Raw genomic sequence first — 24,837 nt, 5'->3', positions numbered from 1 at the left:
ACATCCATACAATATCTGGATTCGTCACCTTCGTCCTAAACAGTGGAGGTTAGCAAAAGTAACATTACTATATCGAGTCGATTGATGTGCATGATATTGATGGGATTGTAAAGTAGCATATTCTTACGAATATTAGTTGGAGTCTCCGCGTAGTCATCCTATCATCAAAGCAACAGAGAGGAAAATAGGTGTAAACCAAGTTCTAATGTAAAAAAATATAAAAATTATTCTCTCAAAATTTCAATATAAGACGAGAAAATGATTTTGAGATTTTTACCAGACCAATAAGTAATCTCTTACCTGCAGAAACATTAGGTAAAATGTAAAAGAACCCAGAATAATGGGTCATTTCGAAATGCTCATTTGGGGAAAAAAAAATGATCTGAATTTGAAATTTCTTAAGAACAAGAGCAAAATTTTGGGTAAACTGTCTCTCTACACATGAAAGATTTCTTCAAACAATCTGGAGTAAACCACGATTGGAGTGGCCGGCTCTGAATTCTATCAAACAATAACCAGGAGGAAATCGTTTACCCAATGTATCTTCAAAATCAATCATATAACTTTCAAACAACATTCACTCTGATATTCACAACTACCATGGTTATCAGAGTCTTAAAAGTAAACTTACTTTTCACAAATTTGGAAGAATCAAGGGAAAGGTCAGCAAGAAAGCCAAAGATTCTCTTCAATTAAGACGCTGCAAGCCATTTAAATTTATTATTTTTTCACTTTGGCAATAGTTTCTTTACACAATTTCAACATAAATCTGAAAACATGGACTTCCGAGAACAATGTTAACAAGCAAATGTAATGTTAAAAGTCAAAAACACACAAATCCATCTGATAAAACAAGCCAAATTGACAACCCACAAACACTGACCATACTTCTGCAACTTGAGTTGCAAGTTCCCACAACTTCTGTTGCAGCCCTCAGAGTTCCCGCATCACTTATTATGTACGCCCCCTCCTTTATGTTAAGTTAGAATCTATCCAGGGAAAAATAGATTCAAGTCACTCCCATTAGTCTGTTTTAAATTCCTGAATCAAACAGAAAAAGAGCTGCTTCAGATTTTGCCGCGCATCCAAACTTGAAAGTACTGTATTTCCTGTGCACCCCTGTGAGCTTGCCAGTTCCAGCTTTTCGATGAAAATCTACCATCAATCTAGAGCACTCGCTGCACAACACAAGTCAAGAAAAGAAAACAAACGCATAGTCACGAATTTAACAAAATGGATCGAAATCACCACTGACGATAGAGACTGCAAAGAAATTAGGACTTGTTTAGCCCGAAGTTTCTGCATAAGTGCTGTTTAAGTAAAGCCCCTCGAAGCAGAAGCCGTAGCTTCAACTTGGAACTTCTGTTTCTGAAGGACAAAAGCCTGTATTAGCTTACACAGGAGCAAAAGCTTTTGCTCCAGCCTATTTGTTAAGAGACACTTGTTTCTAAAAGCTTCTGCTTTTCTGGAATAGGAAAGTTAATCTAGAAGCTAGGCCAAATGGCACTTATATAAGGAACATGTAAGAACTCACAGAAGCTGCTCCTCGGAATAGCTGGTATGTAGCTCACTAATTCTTGTCCAAAGCTTGAACCCTTTGAGAGAGCACTGAGCAGTGTAAATTGCCGCAGCAGCAAGCAAAGAGGGACGGTACTTGAGCATTTGATATTCAACCAAACAAAGCTCGATGATGAAAAAGGAGAGAAGCTCCAGCTAACTCATTTCATAAGGAATACGTACGTCAATCAGAAAAGAGCCATTTAATAGAAAATTTGTTTCTTTACCAACAAGCCATCTAAATGCTGTCTACCTGTCTATCCGACTGAGCTGCTTTTAGGAACCTTCTCATAAAAACATAAGGTGTTGGCACAGACATGTTGAACTGCAACGTGTTGACCATCAAACTTTCCTGCTCAAGTAGATGCATAGAGTCAGCATGAAGTAGAAAGATTTTTAATTGGGTGAATTGCTCTAGTGGCAGATTCAACTCAGTCTGAAATTTTCATTTCTAAAATTTAGGTCTGTTTGTAAAATTCAGGTCCGTAAACTCTGGATTTCATTGCACATAAGCAAACTCTAATATGAACATTACTGATATTGGCAAAGAAGTGTAGGAGAAATTTCAGTCTATGCACCCTATAGACCAAAAAGTTATAAACCATATGAAGCACATACAAGGTCTTACGGGATATACAAGGTCTTACAGGATATACATATGTATGTCTTCAAGGTTATTACCATTTCTAGGACTTCATGCCTCGTGTAAGCTCGGTCAGAAATTAGAATCAGATCCTCAACAACTGGAACAGATACTTCCTCATACTTGCAAGCAAGAAGCATGGCTGTAACTCCCACCAGCTGAAGCTTTTTCCTTATCACTGTCTGCCTTGATAAGAATCTGTCTATAATATTGACGGTGAGAAAAAGAGTCTCATCCATTAGCTCAAATTTGTAATGCACCTGTCAAAGAAAATTATACAAACTACTTAGAAGTTCCATGACCGGGAGTAGTAATGGGAAGATATGCTTGTGGAAAATGAGCTAGGTTAGTAAGTTTTCTTTACCTCTATCAGCCAGTCAATGAGAATAGCCCGCATCTTTTCATTAATGTCAAACTGATTGGACATATAATCGAGGTGGGCACAGCCGGCAACCTGCATGAGTTTAAGCTTATTGATTAAGTGTATCAAAATTCTGATTGTGTTCTGTATTTCGAGGTTGGTTACTAAGTAGATCAATGGTGGCTATGTTTCTGAACTAAATTTTGGTTGTTGCAATCTTTTTTAGATATATGTTATACAAAACTGTTTTAAATTGCTCCACAGAGGTGCATCGATACTTCAGTTATTTTGCCTATTCATGAGATAATACAAGAAACGAATACTTCTAGCATACTTCCTAAATACTTTCTAGAGAAGAGGTTATGATATGCACATTACTGATGATATCCGTACAAAAGATCAAATTGAAGATTGTTTACATTAAACTGGAAAGCACCATCAATTACAGTTATAATTAATCAATAAATTGACGGCCTTAGAAGTTAACATGCCTAACATAGACATGTTACGTCACATTGGACTTCAACTATGCCAATAGGTTGCTTCTAAAGTTCAACTGAAGAATGTACAGTAGTTGGTTTTATTTAATAGTAAGCAAATTAACGAATACTCCGTATCAGTCAGAAAATACTAACTCTGCACCAATTAGATTGCTCTTGATAGAGACTATTTATCATCAATGTCATGTTGACATATGATCATTTGCTCATCGTAGCTGTTCTTTGAGTGAAAAGGCTTCTTTGCCTGAAACCAAGATATTATATCCTTTTTCATCTATTCCTTGTACAATTTGAATTCTTTCTGGGAATTTTCTGCATCAATGTGCCTCAAAAGCAGAGGTGATTTTAATTTACTTTGACAGTTGCTTACTGGAATCAGAGTTAGGATTCTTAATCTAGGATTATAACTTCATTATTGCCAACTTCAATTTGTTAAGATCTAATCCGAAGAGTCAAGCTCTACCTCAGTTCGTTTGTAGAAGCTGTATATCTCCTCAACATAATCAACAGCCGCAAGTGGATTACTGGAGTCAAAACCGTCAATATCAGGAATAGGCTCCTCAACAAGATCCTCCATTTCAACTTCCTTGAGATCACAGTTGCCCTATAAAATTAGAATGCAAAGTAAGCAAGACATATTCATCCCAAGACTAAAAGGCTTCTTGCGAAGAAATGCAATAACAGTCAATAAAATCAAACCATTTCTTCGATTTCCTCAACCATTGGCAATGTTAAGTCATTAGCAGCTGTATAATCATCCACTTCTATAGCCAAAGAAGTATCAGAACTGCATGGATTTAAAGTTGATAGATTGGGTTTCTTGTGCCGGCCAATGATGTACTCCTCACTTGTTTCACTAGCTTCCTACGCGAGATACAAAAACCACTAAACGGAAGAGCCGAAAAAGTAGATCACTTTTCAAAGCAAATAGGCGATGAGTTAACGGGTAATCTCTTTTTTTCTTTTTTTTTTTTGTGGTCTAAGAATCACCTGATGAGAATGCTGTGATCTGCTTGCTAAAGAAGCAGCAAATCTCCTAAAAGAGGAAAACCCATCAGCAAAAATTGTGGAAAAAGTTAAAGAAAGAGAAACAGAGAAATAGTTCGTCCCTGACCTTGTCATGGGCCGTCGGCCTGCGAAGGTCGGTTTCTGATCATCTATGCCATTCTTTCTAAAATAAAAAACAAAACAAAAGAACCCCCCAAGAAAAAAGGATTGTAAGAGCTAGCAAAAGCTACATTAGTTCTTGGTCAATTGATAGATCAAAAGATAAGATACATTACTCTGACAATGGCCTCTTGCTAACCGCACAGGGATAGGGGGGAGCTCCCATCAAATTTCTTATATCCCTCAAAGCTCTACGATTCCCCATCTCTGCAATCAACAAGAAAAGAAAGGAAAAAGATTTAGAAAAAAACAATTAAAATTTTAGAGCTTAAGATTCATGCTTAGCAACTTCTTGCTTTGATTACCCAAAACCCACTAACCATTGCCTCGAAAAATCGAGGGTTTCGTCACAATCCGATTGTTCTCATCAACTCCTTCCATCTCCAATCACCTGCCACAAAACAACTCGCAATTCACAAGGATTCCACGCACCAAATAAAAGGAACCCATCCAAGAAACCACACCAAAGCCCTCAAACCCCAAATCCAAATCCCAAAATCTCAACACCATCAAGCTCCGTGATCAAAATCCCAAATCAAAAGAAGCAATGAGGAAACGAATCGGAACCTTCGCGCTCTCGCTCCAACGCGATCGTCCTCAGATCCCCCTCCGGGATTCGATCAAACCGAGCGAGGGGGGCGCGCTAGGGCAAGACGATCCCCATTTGGAGGACCCTTCACCGGGGTTTTATCACGTCCTCTTCTGCGTCTCGCACACTCTCGACCCCGCTCCCACACTCTCTCTCCTCTTCGGGATTTGGGAGAGAGAGAGAGAGAGAGAGAGAGAGTAGAGACAACAAGCGCCCCGAAATTTCTTTTCTTTTTTTTTTTTAAAGGAGAGATTTTTACGAAGGAAAAAAGGGAGGGGCGAGAAAATCGGGTTTGTGTCCGTAGATGCGTTGTTTCACCCACGCCTCGTGATTTTATCTCACTCCGACGAATTTTAAATCCAACGGCTAGTGAATGGTAGCCGTTGGATCTCTCAGCTGGAAAAGGTGTGTGGGGCCAACTCGGTCCGCGTGGTTTCCTAACGGTTACTCCCCCACACCATGTGCGTTCAAATTTTTGAGTTCGTACTCGCACCACTCCCCCATTTATTAAAATATTCGTAGTTATTAATATTTATTTATTTATTATTGGGGTGTGTTATTATTATTATCAAAGGTTTTCCACTTCTTTTAATTACTTTCCAACGAAGAGTCGTGACCTTTCTACTTGACACGTGGCAATTGAATTCATCCTTACCGTACTTTTAATAGCCCACCGCTCAGAACGTACAACTAGTATTCCGTGCACCGGGTGCATATGAAGATGCAATGTACCACACCCCTAAATTCCAATCTCTCAAAATTAGAATTTTATTAATTAAAAGATGTAAATATTAGAGTCATACATTATGAATATATATATCTAATATTTGTAGTTATTATTATTTATTTATTACGGGGGTGTTATTATTGTGTTAATGTTTTTCACTTCTTTTAATTACTTTTTCACGATTATTCGTGATCTTTCTGCTCGACACATGACAGTTGGATTCATTCCAATCGTTCTTTAACCAATCGCTCCACCAGTTGGAACTTGAAATTATTATTCCGTGCAGCGTAGAGCATATGAAGATGTTATATACCACACCTCTTAATTCCAATCTCTGAAATTAGAATTTATTAATTAAAAGATGTAAATGTTAGTCATAAATTGAGAATATTTATTTCTTACGCATGAAATAGATAAAGGGCTAGATAATTTTAAATATTCATGTATTGCTAATTGAATTTCACTATATCTACTGGATGAGATATGTCATTTACAAAATGCAGACATCAATCTATTAATAATACTTTTTATTTTTCATAAAAGGAAACATGTACGTCTCTATAATAATGATTTTAAAGCTATGTAATATCTAGATAATAAAATATTTAAATTTTATATCAAGAGATTTTTTAAAATATTATAAATCACATCTAACATCTAAACATTAACGTTAAAGCACAAATCATCAAATATCATGCGAATTTCTTCAACATATATACATGTTTTTGGCCATTGGATTAAAAGATGTGCGGTTAGGATGATGTGAGCCCCCTAGGGTTGAGTGGGTGGTTGGTTGAATAATATGATCTAACGGATGAAAATGATCAAAATGGTAGATTTAACGGTGAAAAACTTGGTAGCACCAAATGCTTCGTGCTATTAATAACATAGTAGCTGGACTCTATATATATAGAGAGAGAGAGAGAGAGAGAAAGAGAGAGAGAGAGAGAGAGAGAGAGAGAGAGAGAGTATGGCTACTATACTTTTATGAGTATAGAGTCCTTTGTACTCATAAGTTGTTTTCGATGTTGGGATTTTCGAATCGACGATCCACACCGTTAAATATGATATAGAGTATTCGAAACTTTTAAAAAATAAATTTCGTAATTTTTCGAAATCATAATAAAATCCATCAAGTGGGTATAAAATGAACGGTCGAAATCGAATGACATCCTAAAAATGGATGATCGGATCTTTCTATTTAAAATCAGAGTTATCGATCTTTTTCTAGGTAATGAATAAAATTTTCTATCAAAAATTCAACCAATTCCGATTCTTTTACACCGTTAAACTACCAAATATCTCATACCGACTGTTAAAAAGTGTCAATTTTGTGAGCTTTTGATCGTAAGGTAAATGATGTCAAAAAATTATAAAATTTAATTTTTAAAAGTTTTAAATGCTCTAGATAATATTTAACGGTATGGATCGTCGATTCGAAAGCTCTATCATCGAAAACGATTTATGAGTATGAGGGTGATCGTACTCCTAAGAGTATATAGTAGCCGAATTCTATATATATATATATAATGAGATATTAACCATGGTGTATGAAGTGTAAAAATACACCGCATGCATGCAATAATTTTTTTGGTCGGGACCATAATTTTGATCCGTTCTGACAGCCGGCAGATGGTAGAGTGCGATTGCCGGAGCTGAAATTTAAAGTGCTGAGACAACTTCACAGTAATTAAAATAAAATAAAATAAAATAAAATAAATTGAAATAAATCCCTTGGCACTCAAAAGAAGGACCACGACTTAGACTCCAATAATTAGGAGCACCATCTTTAAATTGGGTCCAAGGTGAAAGTGTTGGGTATTTCCTAGCCACGTACACACAAGTGTAAAAATAAAATTAAAAAAAAAAAATGCTCCTTGGTTTTGGTCCTTTGGAGTTGATTAGGAGTAAAATAATAATAGCAAGTGAAGACCCTCCTGCTTTACTGGCGCTCTGTCCAGAATTTGACCGATGGGTAAGCATGGTTTGATTTGATTTGAACGATCTTAACGTTGGACGTCCCAGGATGAGGTGTACCAATTGATGTTGGAGGGTTATTATTAATTAATGAGAAATGTGCCGTGGCAATGGATACTGTATAAGGTACCCCAAAGTTCGATTGTTTTTTTTGAGAAAAGGTGGCCCGCTACCTGCTTCATTCATTGACAATATGAATTAAGCTACATGGGTGAGACAGTCAGGGCCTTGAAGGAGGGGCGCGAAAATAAAAATAAAAATAAAAATAAAAAAAAACAAAGTTTGATTGTTGAGTTGATTTTTGTAAGATTTGAAATCTGACTGGTTAAATGCATTCTGGCATGTTTTGAATTGGGTACCGTGCTTTGGTTTACAAGATGATCTTAACGCTTTTAAAGGCGATAATGGGTGATGCCTCAGGGATCATGGAGCTTACTAATATGTGACTTGTGCGAATTTGCAAGGGTATCTCATAAAGTAACTTAAAAAGTGTAATTAGTGAATTCTCTCGGGTATATTTGGAGATATCCATAAGTTTGGCTCTTCCATGGAGGTGCACAACGTGCGCGAAGGAAGTTCATAAATTTTAGAAAGAAAACAAGGAAAGAAACGGAGTTGGAAATTTCCTGTAAATGTAGATTGTAGCAATATAAATATTGTTATCCTTCAAGAGTAAATTCTAAATCGAGAGTGAAGGGTCGGCAAAACTTACATGGAAGAAAATGATCCTACATCCTGAGATATCTGCGTGATTGGAAAAATAATAATAATAATAATAATAAAAGAAGTCCTAAGATCCTAAGAGAGCAAATTGATTGAAAGGAATTTTTTTACATCCTAAATTGTATCAAATGCACGTGTGGCTATTTTTCAGGAGCATATAAGGCTGGCCAACTAAGCACAATGATAATGATGTCACTTACTTCCCTCCACCAAAAATAAAAAATCGTAACAACTTGTTGAAATAATATATATATATAAAATATACTTTATTAGTACAGTTTGAGTACACTTAAATTTAACTTCAAACAAGTTGTGTTCCAAATGTATCTATCAATTAGAACAATGAAAAATTAAAGAGTTTATTAGTCATACAACTGCAAAGAATTTTGATTAGCCAGGATCTTGATTATACATTCTTCAATGCTGTAAGTGAGGCTACAACACGATATACAGAATACTAGATGTTGATAACTAGCAATTCAGTGTACGACTAAATAAACTACTCTTTCAGTTAGTCCTCACATGTTATGCATTAACTTACAATTAATGCAGTTTAATCGGATGCTTCTCGCGAAACCTATGAGCAGCTCCACACAATCTCTAACTTACTTGAAAACTGGTGATGAATGATATTCGAGAGCAAGCACGGTTAATCCCGACCTTCTCTAACTTCTGCAAGTTAATCTCAACACCCCTTAGCAAAGCCCAAACTAGCTCCAGAAATTTCCCCAAATATGTGAGATCTTCTCTACTTAAATAATGAAGACAGTGGAACATGGCCTCTATGCGTGGAAATTCCACTACTAGTTTCTCTGTTACTTAGCCCATCATTCATTGTATCCATAATGATTTTTCCCATAGCAAATCTGGTTTCATCAGGATCCCCCTTTTTGAGCAGAGCGTAGTTAATGTCATATGTTTCTCTTTTCTTACCATAAGATGTTATATCAGTCTCCAGCCCATCAAAAAGTTTGGACACACTTTTTCCCATCTTCTCAGACACAATGACCTGCAATTCTAAATATTATGTGTGTTCCACGGGAGTGAAAAAGAGACTGAAAATATCAAAGAAAACCATAGCAGCATTGTAAAGAGGAATAGTTAAGGTCTTTAGAAAACAGTAGTTATGAGCTGAGATTTAACAGAGATTATATATACTTACCAGTCCTAAACATGGAGAAGACTCTGGATATCTAGCCAATGACTTCTGAAGAGCGTCTATGCAGGTAAAAGCATCAACAGAAGACTTAACCAAAGATGCAAAATGTGATGTTTCTTCTAGAAGTAGCTCGTCAGACTTGGTTTCAGCCGGCAGTAGAATTTCAGGAACAAACTGAACCGCACACTGAACATTTTGTCTTACAAACTCTATGGCTCTAGTCCATCTTCCATAATACATAATAGAGGCAAAAGCCCAAACTACGGGAGCATCTTGAGGGTGATTTACCAGCGTCAGATGAAAGGCCAACAGTCCTAGCCTGTTCAAGGCATTGAAAGTTTTGATCAGTCAATAAGTGATAGAATTGCAAATTGACAATGATTAATATACAGTTCCTCACCATAAGGTGCAGTCACATGGACGGTCAGCAGCAAATAGTTTATCAACATTTGAAAATAACTTCTGTAGAATGTAAAAAATTCACAGAATCAGATAGCCATTATAAATATGTTGACCACAATTATAAAGAAGAAGTATAGGAAATTAGGAATCAAAGTGAAATACAAGAAACGACAATCTATAAGCAACATATATTGTTAGTAATCATGCCAGCTTCAGCAAATGGTCATCAATTTAGTAAGATAAAAGTAATGTCATTATTACCAGTACACTGCAGAATTGCAGGCAACCAACAGGATATAACTGATTTTTTTTTACTTAAAGAAGCCACAAATTAGAAGAGAAGGACCGGCATAATCACCAACATATTCACAAGAATTAGCTTCTCACCATGAGCATATTAGTCCTTTCAGTGGATTTGTCTTCGGTCTGATGTGCCAGGTATGCGCCCTGAAGTTCAACTCAGATTTTAGTAGAACAATTATGAGAGAAAGCTTCAAGGCTTCAAGCAACTACAATCAAAATGACTAACACAAAGAAACTAGCAGAGCATACTTACATGAAAAGGGAGCAACACCTGAAGGAGTTGATATTTCTGAAGCAAATATATAGAGGATTCAGCTGCTCCATAAGCCAGCATAAAGTTTAGTTCCATCAGCAGCCTTGACTAAACAGCAAGGAACAAAAATACATTTGTTAGGACAAACAGGATAAAGATGACGGGCATGCTCACATGTGCCAAAACTGCAAATACCTTCTCGAGGGTTATTACGGATGAAGAAAGATCCCGTATTGCAGTTGCAGTTTCCTTAGAAAATCGAAAACCAAGGCGAGCAACAATTCTCAAGCCACGCAAAATTCTAGCTGTGATTGATTTAATAATAAGACCTTGGTCAAAAGGCATATTAACTATCACCTTGGTCTGAACCATTAAGAACGACAACTATGAAAGCAGTTGCATGGAATGAATTCCTACCACAATCTTCTTTGAATGATATATGAGCTGGAATTACAGTGCACACCTGCTTATACAAGTTCACAATCAAAATAGCGGCAAAGCATTTGTATAGTGACTGCTAAATGCAGGAAGATATAACAATAACATGCATAAACAGGTACCTTTGATGCCTTTATGTCCCTTATTCCATTCACATAATCATAGATGGTAGAATCAAAGGGATCAAAGAACAGACTGTTGCCCAAAAGAGATGATATTAGAATAGGTCAGCTGAATCCCAACTAAAAGGAAATAAAAGGAAGTGCAACAAATGAACTAAGCATCTCTGAACTTTCCATTGAAAACGATCCAGCACATCAGAAATTTACCCATTAATAGTAAAATCTCGTTCCATACAATTCTTCCAGCGAAGAATGTCTTTCTCATCACAATTATCTGATATTTCAGATAAAACAACTTGTTGCCTTTCTTTGTTGCTCTTATTGATGGTGCTAAAGCTTGAAACCTAGTGCCAAGAGAAAGTAGTAACTGAATCAAGGTCGGTTATCATACAACAAAAGCAGAAGGAAATCTGATCCAATAAGCATAGTTGCCAAATTAGATAAACCTCAATTATGGAGCCTAAAACTTGAACCTGGCATATTGGGAAGCGACGTCCTATAACTCTACAATGATGAAATTGTTTCCTAATCTGCAATGGTAGCAGTATCATGTCAATAACAATGAATATTCACTAGTCAGAAACATTTCCCAAAAATGTCTCCAAATGGATGTATAGATAAGTGTGGAATTTGGAACCTGTTTAAGACTAGCAGTGGTGATCACATCAAAATCCTTTGGTGTTCTCTTTAAAAGCAAGTCCCTTACACATCCACCAACAAGATAGGCTTCGAAACCTGCGTAGAATAATTGTCAAAAAAAATTGCACCCTTATCAAATAGCAGGAAAAAACAACGCAAGGATCTATTTACAGTTTACTCTAAATCAGCTAAAGAAATACCAAGTTCAATCTGGTATTTTTTTTAAAAAAAATAAGGTGCTTTTTCTTCTTTTTCATCTGAAAGACTGAAAAGTATTGTTGACAAGTATTAATACTAACTGCATATGTTTAGCCAGTGCATGACAGATAAAAAACCAGGATAAGCATATACCGAAGCACCGACGAACCATCAACAAGTTAAAGAAAACATTTAGTTAACAACATGGACTATACGGTAAAAATGTTGTAGAAACAAAGTAACATTTCTCAAATTATGCAACATAGCTAGCTTCTACTCCTCAAGTTACTTAATATCATCAACCGCATAGGCCAAGCGGAAATATTAATTAAAGTAGTCCTGGAAAAGAAAAATATAAAGGGAAATTTTATGCACCTTTTTTTTGAAGAACTTTCAAAACTGTCCAAGTGGAAGAAGATATTGCCGACTTGTTAATACCAACAGTCCTTGAATCCATAGTCCTCCAAGTTGAAGGATCGAAAGGACCTAAAATTCAGAGATGTTAAGCAACTTACAATCATATCTAGAGTTGTGATGAGAAAGTGAAAGTTGCAATGCAAGTACGCAACATAATATTCAGATTCTTTTAATCTTAGTTTCTCCGCCTCATTAACACTAACACACTTTCTATATACTCATACGTGATTAACATAAATTATGCAATCTATTTCCGGAGGTTAATAATCACATTCAATATAAGCAAATAAAACCTCAGTGTGCATCCAAAGGTCATACAAATTTTGCCCTATGATGATGTAATGTGGCACTAAATCCAAATGAACCAAACAATACAATTTGCCTCTGTTCTAATCTACTTTGTATGGCATAAGGAATTTTACGCGCGTCATCGTAATTTGTTTCATAGATCTCGAAAACTTCTTCATGTACAAATTAAAACACTCAGCATGTAAATCAAACACAGAGATCGTTCATCAAAATGAAATCAAATATTCCTAATTCAACGAAACCTTCTCAACCAAAAGCTTCAGGAATGAAGAAACTTTACCCTTCTTCGGTGGGAGATTCGAACCCGAGTCCCTGAGAGTAGCGCTCTCGTTCTCTCCCGCCGATGTGTGGCTCCACCTCTGCGTGGTTACCACACCGGTGAGTTGTTCGACGAAATGCCACAGAGAGATCGGAATAAAGAGAGAGAGACGGAACACGGAACACGGAGAGCGGAGGGCGGGAACGGACCTGGAGTTGAGAGAGAACGAATCGGAGGCGACGGAAAAGTGCGGTAGAGAGAAGAGGATCGTTGCGCCCGCTTATCGCCATGAGCGTCGCGAGAAGGTCATCTTATGAGCACTCAAACCTGCGCCGCTTCGCCCATTGTTTACAGGAACAAGAGAGCCGTGTGCTTGTGCGTGTGCGTGTCGCGCGGCGCTCGCTTAAACCCAAACAAGCTTTTTAAGCGAAAAAGATAACTGTAAAAGGCGGAAATTTCTAAGTAATACCTTTTTATGCAAATTGGATAATAAAGAGATTGACAGTTTGGATGATACTGGTACCATATGATTGAGTAAGTAATTAGTTTAATAGTATAATCTAATAAATAAAAATTATGAAAAAAAAAAATTTGTGGTCGAAAATTTATGAGTATAAAAAAAAAATTATACTCATAAAAAATAGAGTAACCGAACTCCCGTGATACATCCTACATTTATAACCTAAAAACTAATTAAAATTACCTCCCATTCATCCTTCTCATCATGATTTATATAAAAATTGTACTTTTCTCTCAAAAGAATTATTTTATTGATTGCACATAGCTGGGGTGATGTACTTAACATTTCACCTAAAAGATTTTTTGGTAATGATTTTTGTTCTTTTTTACTTTCTACTATTATTTGTTCATACTTTTATATTTCTTTTTTTGCAGTTGTGTTTCAACTGTCAAAATTTCAATTAAAACATAATTTCCTCATATTATTATTATAAATTACCAGTGAATCTGAATGACTAAGAAAAATATCAGCAATTAGCGAGTGAAAGAACCATAAAATATCAGAAACTTTTGAAAATTATTTTTCTAAATTACTTATTCGATTCATTTTTAAATAATTGTATCTTATTTATTTAAATAAATAAATAGAGATGGGGTTATAGTTAAAGCATCTGTAGAAATTTGGATTTATTCATTGTTGTACAGTATAGCTTATGAATGGGAACACAAGTTATTATAATGATTTTTTCGTTTCTAAAAATATTCTAAGTTTCTACACGTCGTAGAGAGTCAAATTAGGCTTCGTTTGGGATTACAGAAAGATTCCGTTATGTACAGTGAGAAAGTACGTTGGAAAAATACTTTATTTATTTTCGTACATAATATTACGTTCTGCATATCGCGATGAGTCGGTTACGATATATTTTCTACGGTCCCACCGGAGAACACAGAAGTATATCCCTATATACTTTAGCGTTAGATAGAACTCAATACCAAACTAAGTTTTAATCTCCATTTAGAATTACAGAGATTACGTTACATGCGATAAAAAAGTATGATACAAATTTTTCTATTTGTTTTTGTATATGATATTTAATTTTCAGATGAGGCTCAATACCATAGGGTGGAAACAGGCGGGGTTCGAATTGGGCACCTCAGTCTCAAAACCTGGTCCAAGCAAGTTTGGTGGGCTTCACAAAAGTGGCGAATGGTCCATGCCCAAATCCAGTTCCCAAGCCTTATTTACGCCTATTTATGAAGGCAAATTCTATATAAATATTACTATACAAATATGTAAATAATATGCACTATAATATATAAAAAATAATATAAAAAATTAATATTCAAATATGTAAATAATATGCGCTATAATATATAAAAAATAATATAAAAAATTATTAATCAAATAATATAATAGCATAAATCGTGGAACAAATACTTGGGCACAAATTTTAAAACCCTAAACATAGCCCAAATTTGTATCTTGGGTCTACAAAGCTCGCCCCATTACGCCTCGGCCCACTTCCACCATTAGCTCGAATACTTTATCGCGAAGTAAAAAAAAAAACAGGCCTATCTCGCAAAGTCGCATCGCATGAACATCATCGTACATCGACAAACGCATCACCGACGTTCGATTACGTTGTAACTCGTCAACCAACGGTCCGATTTGTGTCCCGCAAAATAATCTTATGCGGACTGTTTCATTTTATTTTTTTTAACTCTCATGGGCCCCTCGTTTGGGGGCCTTTAATTAATTAGCATTATTATTATTATTATTATTATTATTATTACCTGGCTGGATAAATTCAAGGGCAACAGAAAAAGCCCAAGATCAACTCGCACGCACCGACTTTGTATCTGGGGCCACCAAAAACGGACGGTGTCGATCTCCTCCGAAGAGGAGTCGTGGAGATGGTCTTTGGATTGGATTTCGCCGTGCGCTCGCCGTTATTATTCTTTTAATCGTTCTTGCTTGGCGAACGAAAGCATCTCGCCCCGCTCCCAAGTCCCAACCCTCGCGATCCCTTTCCTCTCTCCCTTTCCAAACAAGTTAAGGGCGATTTAATACGACCTTCTCGAAGCATCGGAGGCGCCGGGGGCGAGGGCGCGGCGGCGGCGGCGGTCACCGTCCACATACGGTGCTCCAACGGGTCGAAGTTCTCGGTCCAGGTGGATCTCGAGGCCACCGTCGGCGCCTTCAAGGGCGTCGTCGCCGGGAGCTGCGACGTGCCCGCGGAGCAGCAGCGCCTGATCTACAAGGGCCGGATCTTGAAGGACGATCAAACCCTAGCTAGCTACGGTGCGCGCTTTCTCTCGTTCCCCATCAGCTATTGTGAAATCTCCGTTAATTTTGATGTTTGATCTGTTTTTCTACATGATGTGCTCTCTTAAAGAAGCCAACACTTGCTCTGATTTGGTCTCATTGGTTTGATGAGTGAAAAAATTTGGCAAAAGAGCCTATTGATCTATTGATATAGCCGTGTTCTTGGCCAGGGGCCCACCTTCGTGAACTTTGGGAATAATTGCAGATGTAAGATGTAAGAAGCATGTGATTTTCGTAATGCTCAATCCTCCTGATTGTTGATCCATTTTGAAAGAACCTACTAGATCCTGAACTAGCAAGAATATCTGGAAATTCAAGTTACTGCAAACAATATTTTTATTTAATGCATGAAAGATAAAATTCCAATATTGACTTGTAGATTATGATACCCTATTATCCCGTGTTTAGCTGCTATTTTTCCTCCATAATTTTTTTCTATACTTTTGTGTAGATCTTATTCAACATATCTCATTATAGTTAACTTTTCAATGAATATGACTGCTTGCTTCTCACAGATAATTGGAGTTCATGGAGTTAACTCCCCAGTTATATCTGGAAATTGCATAACTTACATATTATTAGGAGACTAGACTACTAGATGAGTAGTATTTATTGCAGTCATAGTTCATAAATCTGAGCATAATTATGGACTAATGTTCTAGCATGGGAATATCACAATGTGTTTGAAATAAGAGTTTTCAATCCGGTTGTCTTTTTGGTTTTTGTGAAAACAATAGCAAGTGATGCAAAGTTGGCATGCATCTCAAAGAAAACTAAAACAATTAAATTAACTGGCTAGGGGGGCCATGAAGAAGGAAAAGGCTGCAAGTCTGTCGTTTAGTGCGTGTACGTGTAAGTTCCGGAAAATACGAGGGACTCCCCCGCCACCGTAAGCTAGACCTATCAATCTCAAACTAGCCGACTGGAGGCGCCATTAAGAAGGAAAAGATTACTAGGCTGTCGTCTAGTGCTTGTATGTATAAGTTTCGGAAAGTACGAGGGGCTCCCCCCACCTCCTTCAGAATGATTGGGCTTGGACTTTGACTTAGACTTATCATTCTCAAGTTAAGAACTTGTTGTTTGTTCAATCATCTTAGTGGGATAATTGGCAATATCTGTTATTCTACTGATGGACATTTCTTTTTTCAAGTACATTTGCTAAATGATATATGTATGTAATTTGATTGCTTGAGTTGACAAACTGGCATCCTCACTGATAGAAAGTGGAAAAATGTTAGAAGCATCTATTCCGAGGAGTTTTGTAAGGTCTGGAATGGTCCATCATTAACAGTTTGTTTCGGTTTTCAACTTGATCGAAATGTTTGTTGTTATATATGAAACATAATAGAGCTTAGTAACTGCAAGCTCCTAAGTAGTGTCTTTATTATGTAAAATTTCATTGCTATTGTAGTTCTTCCGTCTTGTAAGTTCTTCCGTATCTTTTTCTCTGATCCCATTACCATGCACATTTTAAGGAGCTTACTGTTGCAGATAACTTTCTATTTTATACTCAGTAATATTTCCTCTTATCTAATATCTTCATGTTCTATAGTATTTTTTCGAATTAGGATCTTTAAGTTTGTTATTGATGGCAAACTTGAGATTCGAATCTGCTCATCTCTTACCATTACTTTTTTTGTTATATTTTTTTAATAGAAAGTATGTGATTGTTATATATTTTTTTAATGGAAAGTATCTCCCTTGGTTGTTTACCGGGATTGCAATTTGAAGTTGTTGGGCTAATGTGGTGTCAGAACAGTGTGCTCCTTGTAATTGTAAGTTCATGTCACAAGTCACGTGAGTCTGATTCTTACCATGATATCTAAGCTGGTATATTTGTTGCTTGGCCTATGTTTTTTTGTCATTGCCTAATTAGAACTCCATATGACCCTTGAGCCATCTATTACTAATTTTGCTTGCTAATTGCTAAATTTGGACATTCATCAGTTATTCCCTATATAGAGCAGCTCCTCTTGGACAGGTTTGGTTTTTTTTTTTTAAAAAAAAAACCAGGGACAAAGGCTAACTTTTAGGTATAAATAAATATAGATCATGTTTGATCCCTGCAAATTCTTTGTCTAGGGCTAAGGGACTACTTAGCCTACATGCACATATGCGGCCTTATAAGCAGCGTACAGACAGCTCATTCTGGAGTGATATATATCTCAAGAAGCATGTAATACCTAGCGATGAAAAAGCTGAGGTCAAACTATATGGCTATAAAAGACTCGCAAGATAAGGTGAAGGCGATACTAATCAACTTGTTCATTAGGTTTGGTGCAAAATCAAATGTGTGAGGTAGAGCTCTGATTTACTGTAGACGTTCAATTTGAACATGTTCAGCCTTGTTCAAGTTCGGCTTGCTTATGACCTAGGGCGTATTAATTGACATAGTGAACATGTTCGGGCACACATGCAGCACTTACGAACTGATTGTGTTAGCGGTATAATCTTTTGTGTTGATGGCTTCTGCTTTTTGATCTTTCCCTGTCCTTTTATAATGGTAGGTGTGGAGTCGGATCATACTATTCACTTAGTTCGTGGTGCTGCGCCTTCAAGCACACCAGCTCCAACTACTACAACGAACCAGGGAGCTTCAAGAACTCCAAACAGTAGTCCGCCAGGTGGCGGCAGCGGCTCATTATTTCCTGGCCTTGGTGGGATGTCCGGTACTGGGGCGTCGGGCCTATTTGGGAGCGGATTTCCCGACTTAGAACAGATGCAGCAGCAACTAACACAGAACCCCAACATGATGAGGGAAATAATGAACACCCCCATTATACAGAGCCTTCTGAACAATCCTGATATCATGCGCAACATAATCATGAATAATCCTCAAATGCGCGAGATCATCGACCGCAACCCTGATCTTGCTCACATCCTCAATGATCCAACCACCCTCCGGCAGACTCTGGAAGCAGCGAGGAATCCCGAGCTCATGAGGGAGATGATGCGGAACACAGACAGGGCTATGAGCAACATTGAATCTTCTCCAGAAGGATTCAACATGCTGAGGCGTATGTATGAGACTGTTCAGGAGCCTTTCCTGAATGCAACGACAATGGCTGGGGAAGGTGATATAGGTTCAAATCCATTTGCAGCTCTTTTGGGGAATCAGGGGGCAACCCAAACCAGGGATCAATCAGCAAACCATCCTGCTAATAACACAGAAGCTACTACTGGGTCTCCGGCTCCAAATACTAACCCACTTCCCAATCCTTGGAGCACAAATGGTAAGTTATATGTACCCACTTCAAAATACTAAACCACAAATCCTAATTTAATTGCTGAAATATTTATTTATAGTTGAGTTCTTTTTTTGTGCCCCCAACAACCTGGGGGGTGTAGAAAGGGGTGCCTAGACTGGTCGATTCCCCGAATCCTGGTTGTTACACGGGGGGGTTGGCTTTTCTGGTACTTTGCTTTAAGCAAATTGAAGAGAAAGGTATGAGATCTGCACCAGTGGAGAATGAACAAATGTGCTAAGCAATATTTGAATAAATGGTAGTTTCTTCGCAAGATCCATTATTTGAAACGAACCATGGAACTTTCTTGTTTTTGTAAATTTCTTTAAACCCTGATTTCTCCATTTATTTTCAATGGATTGATTGAATAAGGTAACATATGGGATATATTCCCTGTTCTCATCTTTTCCCTAGTCATCTGAATCTCACTTTACACAAATATATCATTCGTTTATGGTTCCTTGGAATTACCCATACCAAGTTTGTATTCTAGCTTCCATTTTGTTCTGCCGTCTCTGCCTTTTCTTTTCCCAAAACACTTAAGAGGTTAATTCAACAGCCGGAGGAGCACAGCCGGGGAGCACCAGGCCGAGTCCTGCTGGTGGGGCGAGGGCGACCGGAGCTGCAGGTTTAGGAGGGCTCGGTTTACCCAACTTGGAAAGTATGACCGGTGGTATGGACTCATCTCTTCTTAGTCAGGCTATACAAAATCCCGCTATGTTGCAGATGATGCAGAATATCCTCACTGACCCACAAGCTATGAACCGGCAAAATCCCGCTATGTTGCAGATGATGCAGAATATCCTCACTGACCCACAAGCTATGAACCGGCAAAATCCCGCTATGTTGCAGATGATGCAGAATATCCTCACTGACCCACAAGCTATGAACCGGCAAAATCCCGCTATGTTGCAGATGATGCAGAATATCCTCACTGACCCACAAGCTTTGAACCGGGTAGGTGCAGTTATCGTATATGTTGAAACCATAATTTTAGGTTTCTTATTCTGTGAATTGATGATTTTTGCCAGCTTATTAGCATGAGTCCCAATATGCGGAACATTTTAGATTCTAGCACTGAATTAAGAGAGATGTTTCAGAATCCGGAATTTCTTCGTCAACTTATGTCTCCTGAGACCTTGCAGGTACCCTTTAATCTGATAGAATAATATTAGGTATTTTACATGTGGGCCTTGGATAGGAACTTATGAACTTTTTCTTGCAGCAAATGCTGTCCTTTCAACAATCATTTTTTACTCAGCTTGGGCGGCAGCAATCAAGCCAGTAAGTGATCACGTGTCATCTAATTACTTTGATGTTGTACCCTCTTTTTCAGCATATTGTATTTAAATGTGATTTCTTAGGTAAAATCAAAACCATGTTTCCCACATGCGGCAGGCTATTATTACCCTTCCACTTTTTTTGGTTGTTCCATGTCGAACTTCTGTCTTCAATTTCTTCACTTATATCCTGCTCTCTAGTCTTTTATATATGTTTGTATTTTCTCAACGAGTTCAAAAATAGCGCCTTCATTTTTCTTTTTTTTTTTTGGGAGCTATGTTACTTAACATAGTAAAAAAAAAAGTTTTATTTTCATTCATTTGATTTTTGTATTACTGATAATGTGACATATTAATTTACATATTCGCACTGTTATTTATTTATTGCTGTTCTTGGGCGATAAACCTGATACTACTGTTTGTTTCAGGGAACAGAACCAGAGTGGTGGTGGAACAGGTAATATTTGTTGACTTTGGTTTGTTATTTGGAATATTATCTACTTTTCTCTTGGCATTTTATTGGGCTTTATGATGTTTACAAACTCAATGATTTTGATGTCGACACATTTGTCAGATTGTGCATTTGAGCCTACTTAGGAACTATGAATTGTCATTGGGGCTAGACCAAGTATCTCAGTATTGTATTTTCTAATTCGTAGGAATTCTTTTAATGTTCTCCAATTTTTTGTTGCTATCATTTGACTACTGACTTGAATAAAATACCACACAATTAATGAGAATAAATGAGAGTTATAGGTTTCTTAAGAGAACTCCATTTGAACTCAACATGTGGGAGACCTGTTTTATTTTTCATCAGTATGATGAGTCGTATCTAATAATTTTTATTGCGGAATAGTTGTCTAATTTGATTGAAATAGGTCCAAATGCAATGGATATACCTAGAGCGGAATATAAATTGAAGTTAAATCGGATTTTCAAGGCAAATTGTATCCAGGCTAAGCAACTTGTGTGCTACACACTGTTTGGGGCTTTATTTTTCTGTTCACGTTATTTCTTCTTTTTTTTAATAGCCTTTTTTTTTTTTTTTTTTTTTTTTTTTTCAGTCTTGCTCTTTATTCATCTGCAATACATATGCTGTTATGCTTCTCCTTTCTTTGTCACTACAATGAATACTTGCTGTAGAATTTGGTGTGTGCTACGATATTCTCTGCGATAGCCTTAAGCGGAACTTGCGTTGTGATTAGGAAGTCTATCTGCTTTTCCTTCATCTTTCTCCTCAATATAGTTTTATTCCCTATCTAGACGTGCATTTTTTTTTTTGTCATGCAGGCACACAATTAAACTCTAGCATGGAATTCTTGATGAACATGTTTAATGCATTTGGGGCTGAAGGTCTCAATGTTCCTAATACGTCCAACGGTTGGCACTCTCACATCCCTAAGTACTTACATTTTTGGATGATCATATTTCTTCTATTGTCTACTTACAAGCATTATGATTTGTTCAGTGCCCCCAGAGGAGCTTTATGCGACGCAGCTGTCTCAGCTTCAGGAAATGGGTTTCGTGGACACTCAGGAGAACATCCGAGCCCTGACCGCTACTTCTGGTAATGTACATGCTGCAGTTGAGCGGCTCCTAGGGAATCTCGGTTAGTAGATATATATTTAAGAATTGGTCATGTCTTCCTTTCCTATATTATGATAGCCTTCATTCCGGCGTGCAAAGATAGCCCTGTTTTGCCGTTCTTATAGCTCCCAAGATGTCTTATCACAGATGCATCTTCTGTTCCCCCCATGGAATAAAAATAGAGAGATTGGTCGAAGAGACTTGAACTTCTATAGTGGAGGTTTTCTTGTGCCTTTTAGTTTCGATGTTTGTTTTTTATTTATACTATGGTGTTGTATATACATATATTAAAGTCCTCCGTTTTTATATGTGCACCAAGTTTGATTTCTGCATTTTTGTTGTTGTTGTTGTTGTTGTTGTTGTTGTTGTTGTTTAGCGTGATAATCATTCCCTTTGTCGCTGAATCAGAGGCTGTAACCTTTTCTCCCTCAAAAAAATGAAAAAAAAAAAAAGAAAAGAAAAGAAAAAAAAAAAGGAGAAAAGGAACTTTATCATACAAAAATAGTAGTCGAATACTTCCATGGAGGCTTGGTTTCTGGAACTGCCTTTGTACTCAACAAATTCGCATTATTTTGGAAAAAGAGAAAGTATAGGCATTTTCTCCTGGTAAGGGAGGCAAAATGGGGCCTTAAAAGCCATCGATGCTGTAATTGAAAATGCGTGCTTGTTTGGTGTCTAGGAAGCTGTAATATGACATGAGCTTTGAAGCTTTTGTTGCTGCGGGTAGGTGAAATGTGATTTTTGGACCCAAATATCTGCTTCACAGTTTGGGAGCCTTTTGTTGAGGAGGTTTGATAAAAAGGTCGGTTATCTGTACTTAATTTCATAATATTCTTCAACAGACCTGTGTACGTTTATCAACTTGCCAATAAACATGCTCAGGAAAATTCTGTACCGGCCAAGAAGAAATAACGAGTGGTTGAGCATGCAAAGATTATCCTACTGTACACAAGGAGCCATGCAGTGTGATTTCGCTCTCTCTTCCAAAAGAAAGATTCTTTTTTTTCTTTTTTTTCTTTTTTTCTCTCTTTGTTCCTATTAATTTGGTGATCAATTTACTAATTTATAACTCGCCAGAAGAAACCAAATCAGCTTTATGAGGACGGGAAAAAAAATGGGGCCTTTAAAACACATATTATGCGTGGTATTATTGCGATCCTCGTATCGCGGCCCGTCGGTAGCCAGTATAGTCACGGCATATTATGCGTTAGGAGAAATTCTTTTTTCTACTTTTTTTTTTTTTTTTTTCTTTTTCTGATTGTGCGAATTGAAACATCTACATTCCTCTCTAGACCAGATATAAAATATATACTGCACTCGTCCAAAGGCCTCTCTTCTCTCTAGCCTTCTTTTTTTTTTTATTTATACTTTTTTTTACTAAAATTCAAATAAATTTTTGTCAATTCTAAAATATCTGAGTGCAATAATAATTACATGGCCAATTTGCATAAATAATATCTACTAATTTTCAGATTTTGTAAAAGTAGGTCAACTTTTTAAATTTTGCAAATTCAGACCGATTTTTTAAAAACGGATCAAATATTTTTACTCATTTTCCTCTCTTCTTTTTTCTATTCTTGTTCCTTTTTATTTTTTCACTCCAACTCTCCTCCACTGCCTTTGCAGTCCACTGCAATAGTAATGAAAGCAATACCGCATCCTCTTCCTCCGTCTTTACCGACGCAGGCACCAATATTGGTGCCGAAGAGGACTCGGAGCAAACATGGGTAAGAGTGGAGCGGACAGAGGCGATGAGATCGTGGTTGGGGCAGTACTCGTTATCACTCGTGAGGATGAGGATGAAGACGTGCCCGTGCTTCTTCAAGAAACACTTTTGGTGAAGGTGGCGGCCGTGGTAGAAGGTGAAGGACAAATCGCGATAGCAAAAAAAAGATAGAGATGATATAAAAAAATAATAATAAATAAAGAGAGTGAAGAAAAATATTTGTTTTCTACAAAAAAAGGTGAAGAACCAAAAAGAAAAAGAAAAAAAATAAAATTGTACTATTAAAATAAAGTTGTATTATTTCAGAAAAATATTTTATTATTTTAGACGAATGTTTTACTTTTTGAAATAAAAATTACACTTATTGAGAAAAAAGTTGCACTCTTTGGATTAAAGTTATATTTTTTGGATGAAAATTACGCCGTTTCTCCTCTACTACCTCCTCCTCCTTTCCCTCAGCTTCATCATGCTTTTTTTTTTTGCACCCATCTCCTCTTCGCTCTCCACCTCCACCTCCACCTCCACCTCCACCGCAACAGATCTGCCGCCCACCGAACCCACTTCCGAGAACTTGCCGTCCCCTCTGCCGCCGCTGACACTGAAAAGAAAGCAATTCTCGCCGCCGAAAAGCTCGCCGGCAAGGAAGAGGGCATGTGGCCCACGGCGCCCACCCAAGGACGACAACGCACACAGTGGAGACAAAGGAGGGCGTGGCGACGCCGGAGAAGTGAGCGGCTAGACGGGTGAGGAGGGCCCCAAAAGTGGATTTGGTAGGTGGCAGATCTGCTCTGATAAAGGTAGAGGGCGAAAAGAAGATGGGCACAAGAAAAAAGCACGAGGAAAGAGAGGGGAAGGAGGAGGAGGAGGAGGAGGAGATTACATCACCCAAAGAGTGTAAAATTTGTCTGTGCAACTTTTTTTTTTTTTTTTCAAAAAATGTAATTTGTATCTCAAAAGTATAACTTTCATTTAAAACAGTGCAACGTTTTTCTGAAACAGTGCAATTTAATCATTTTCTTTTTTTTCTATAATTTTTTTATTTTTTTTAGAAAAAATATTTTTCTTCGTTTTTTATTCTTTATTTTTTTATACCATCAGTATCTTTTTTTCGCTATCATGATTTTTTCAATCTATTTACCTATCTAGCCTCTCTACAAAAAAATATTTCTTATCTAGTCTCCTTTTGAAAAATATTTCCTATCTAGCCTCATTTTCAAAGATTAGAGAAAAAAAGAGAAATTAATTCCTTTAATATATATTAAGGGGTTAAGTGGGGAAGATTATATTTTTCTCTCTCCTCTCCTATTAATTTTTATATTAAAATAATCTTGATCCCATTCGGCCTATAATTTCACGTTTTAATGTATTAAAACCTAAAGTACGAGAAATCCAAATAGTTTTGGATCTGGACCATTATAATCAACTTGGAATTGGTTGATGCGCTATATGAAAATTTTCTATTTTGAAATAA

At 37.1% G+C, this 24,837-nt stretch overlaps 3 protein-coding genes across 7 annotated transcripts; 1 reads left to right on the top strand and 2 right to left on the bottom strand.

Annotated features, from left to right (window-relative positions):
* Positions 683 to 5,103, bottom strand: LOC109707595 (cyclin-B2-1-like). Of its 5 annotated transcripts, XM_020228990.1 has the most exons (14): positions 4,796 to 5,103; positions 4,549 to 4,619; positions 4,345 to 4,435; positions 4,176 to 4,232; positions 4,052 to 4,097; positions 3,862 to 3,925; positions 3,761 to 3,828; positions 3,525 to 3,665; positions 2,565 to 2,654; positions 2,239 to 2,460; positions 1,811 to 1,909; positions 1,535 to 1,713; positions 1,282 to 1,368; positions 683 to 1,178 (listed from the first exon to the last, which is right to left on the bottom strand). In XM_020228990.1, exons 2-14 carry the CDS (start codon positions 4,607 to 4,609, stop codon positions 1,034 to 1,036), a joined length of 1,350 nt encoding a protein of 449 aa, XP_020084579.1. In that variant the 5' UTR covers positions 4,610 to 4,619; positions 4,796 to 5,103; the 3' UTR covers positions 683 to 1,033. The 5 variants fall into 5 exon arrangements, with proteins under 5 accessions (XP_020084579.1, XP_020084578.1, XP_020084582.1 ...); XM_020228989.1 differs by having other exon boundaries at positions 3,761 to 3,925; XM_020228993.1 differs by lacking the exon at positions 1,282 to 1,368 and having other exon boundaries at positions 3,761 to 3,925; positions 4,796 to 5,099.
* LOC109707032 lies at positions 8,579 to 13,156 on the bottom strand. The gene is made up of 14 exons (XM_020228079.1): positions 12,953 to 13,156; positions 12,765 to 12,843; positions 12,134 to 12,244; positions 11,559 to 11,656; positions 11,368 to 11,451; positions 11,129 to 11,265; positions 10,922 to 10,994; positions 10,779 to 10,824; positions 10,557 to 10,666; positions 10,362 to 10,469; positions 10,193 to 10,252; positions 9,804 to 9,865; positions 9,407 to 9,722; positions 8,579 to 9,253 (listed from the first exon to the last, which is right to left on the bottom strand). Exons 1-14 carry the CDS (start codon positions 13,031 to 13,033, stop codon positions 8,993 to 8,995), a joined length of 1,626 nt encoding a protein of 541 aa, XP_020083668.1. The 5' UTR covers positions 13,034 to 13,156; the 3' UTR covers positions 8,579 to 8,992.
* LOC109707848 (ubiquitin domain-containing protein DSK2a-like) lies at positions 13,032 to 21,972 on the top strand. The gene is made up of 10 exons (XM_020229374.1): positions 13,032 to 13,124; positions 14,306 to 14,412; positions 15,287 to 15,504; positions 18,036 to 18,761; positions 19,333 to 19,730; positions 19,805 to 19,918; positions 19,999 to 20,057; positions 20,482 to 20,510; positions 21,344 to 21,433; positions 21,522 to 21,972. The coding sequence occupies exons 1-10, from the start codon at positions 13,032 to 13,034 to the stop codon at positions 21,665 to 21,667; spliced, it is 1,980 nt and encodes a 659-aa protein (XP_020084963.1). The 3' UTR covers positions 21,668 to 21,972.

Source organism: Ananas comosus, linkage group 3 (genome assembly GCF_001540865.1).
Source record: "Ananas comosus cultivar F153 linkage group 3, ASM154086v1, whole genome shotgun sequence".
Classification (NCBI taxonomy): domain Eukaryota; kingdom Viridiplantae; phylum Streptophyta; class Magnoliopsida; order Poales; family Bromeliaceae; genus Ananas; species Ananas comosus.
This window is presented reverse-complemented; position numbering and strand designations above follow the sequence as displayed.

Bases quoted from the DNA above. Each gene is read 5' to 3' on its own strand.
- LOC109707595 (XM_020228989.1), bottom strand. From the start codon at position 4,609: ATGGAAGGAGTTGATGAGAACAATCGGATTGTGACGAAACCCTCGATT. The intron at 2,655-3,524 runs GTAGAGCTTGAC...AAACTCATGCAG, and splicing joins GCTTCTACAAACGAACTGAG to GTTGCCGGCTGTGCCCACCT. The intron at 1,910-2,238 runs GTAATAACCTTG...CTACTTGAGCAG, and splicing joins GGCATGAAGTCCTAGAAATG to GAAAGTTTGATGGTCAACAC.
- LOC109707848 (XM_020229374.1), top strand. From the start codon at position 13,032: ATGAGCGTCGCGAGAAGGTCATCTTATGAGCACTCAAACCTGCGCCGC. The intron at 18,762-19,332 runs GTAAGTTATATG...TTAATTCAACAG, and splicing joins CAATCCTTGGAGCACAAATG to CCGGAGGAGCACAGCCGGGG. The intron at 20,058-20,481 runs GTAAGTGATCAC...TGTTTGTTTCAG, and splicing joins GGGCGGCAGCAATCAAGCCA to GGAACAGAACCAGAGTGGTG.
- LOC109707032 (XM_020228079.1), bottom strand. From the start codon at position 13,033: ATGGCGATAAGCGGGCGCAACGATCCTCTTCTCTCTACCGCACTTTTC. The intron at 11,657-12,133 runs GTGCATAAAATT...TATTCTACGCAG, and splicing joins GAAAGTTCTTCAAAAAAAAG to GTTTCGAAGCCTATCTTGTT. The intron at 10,470-10,556 runs GTATTTGCAGTT...CTTGCTGTTTAG, and splicing joins CCGTAATAACCCTCGAGAAG to TCAAGGCTGCTGATGGAACT.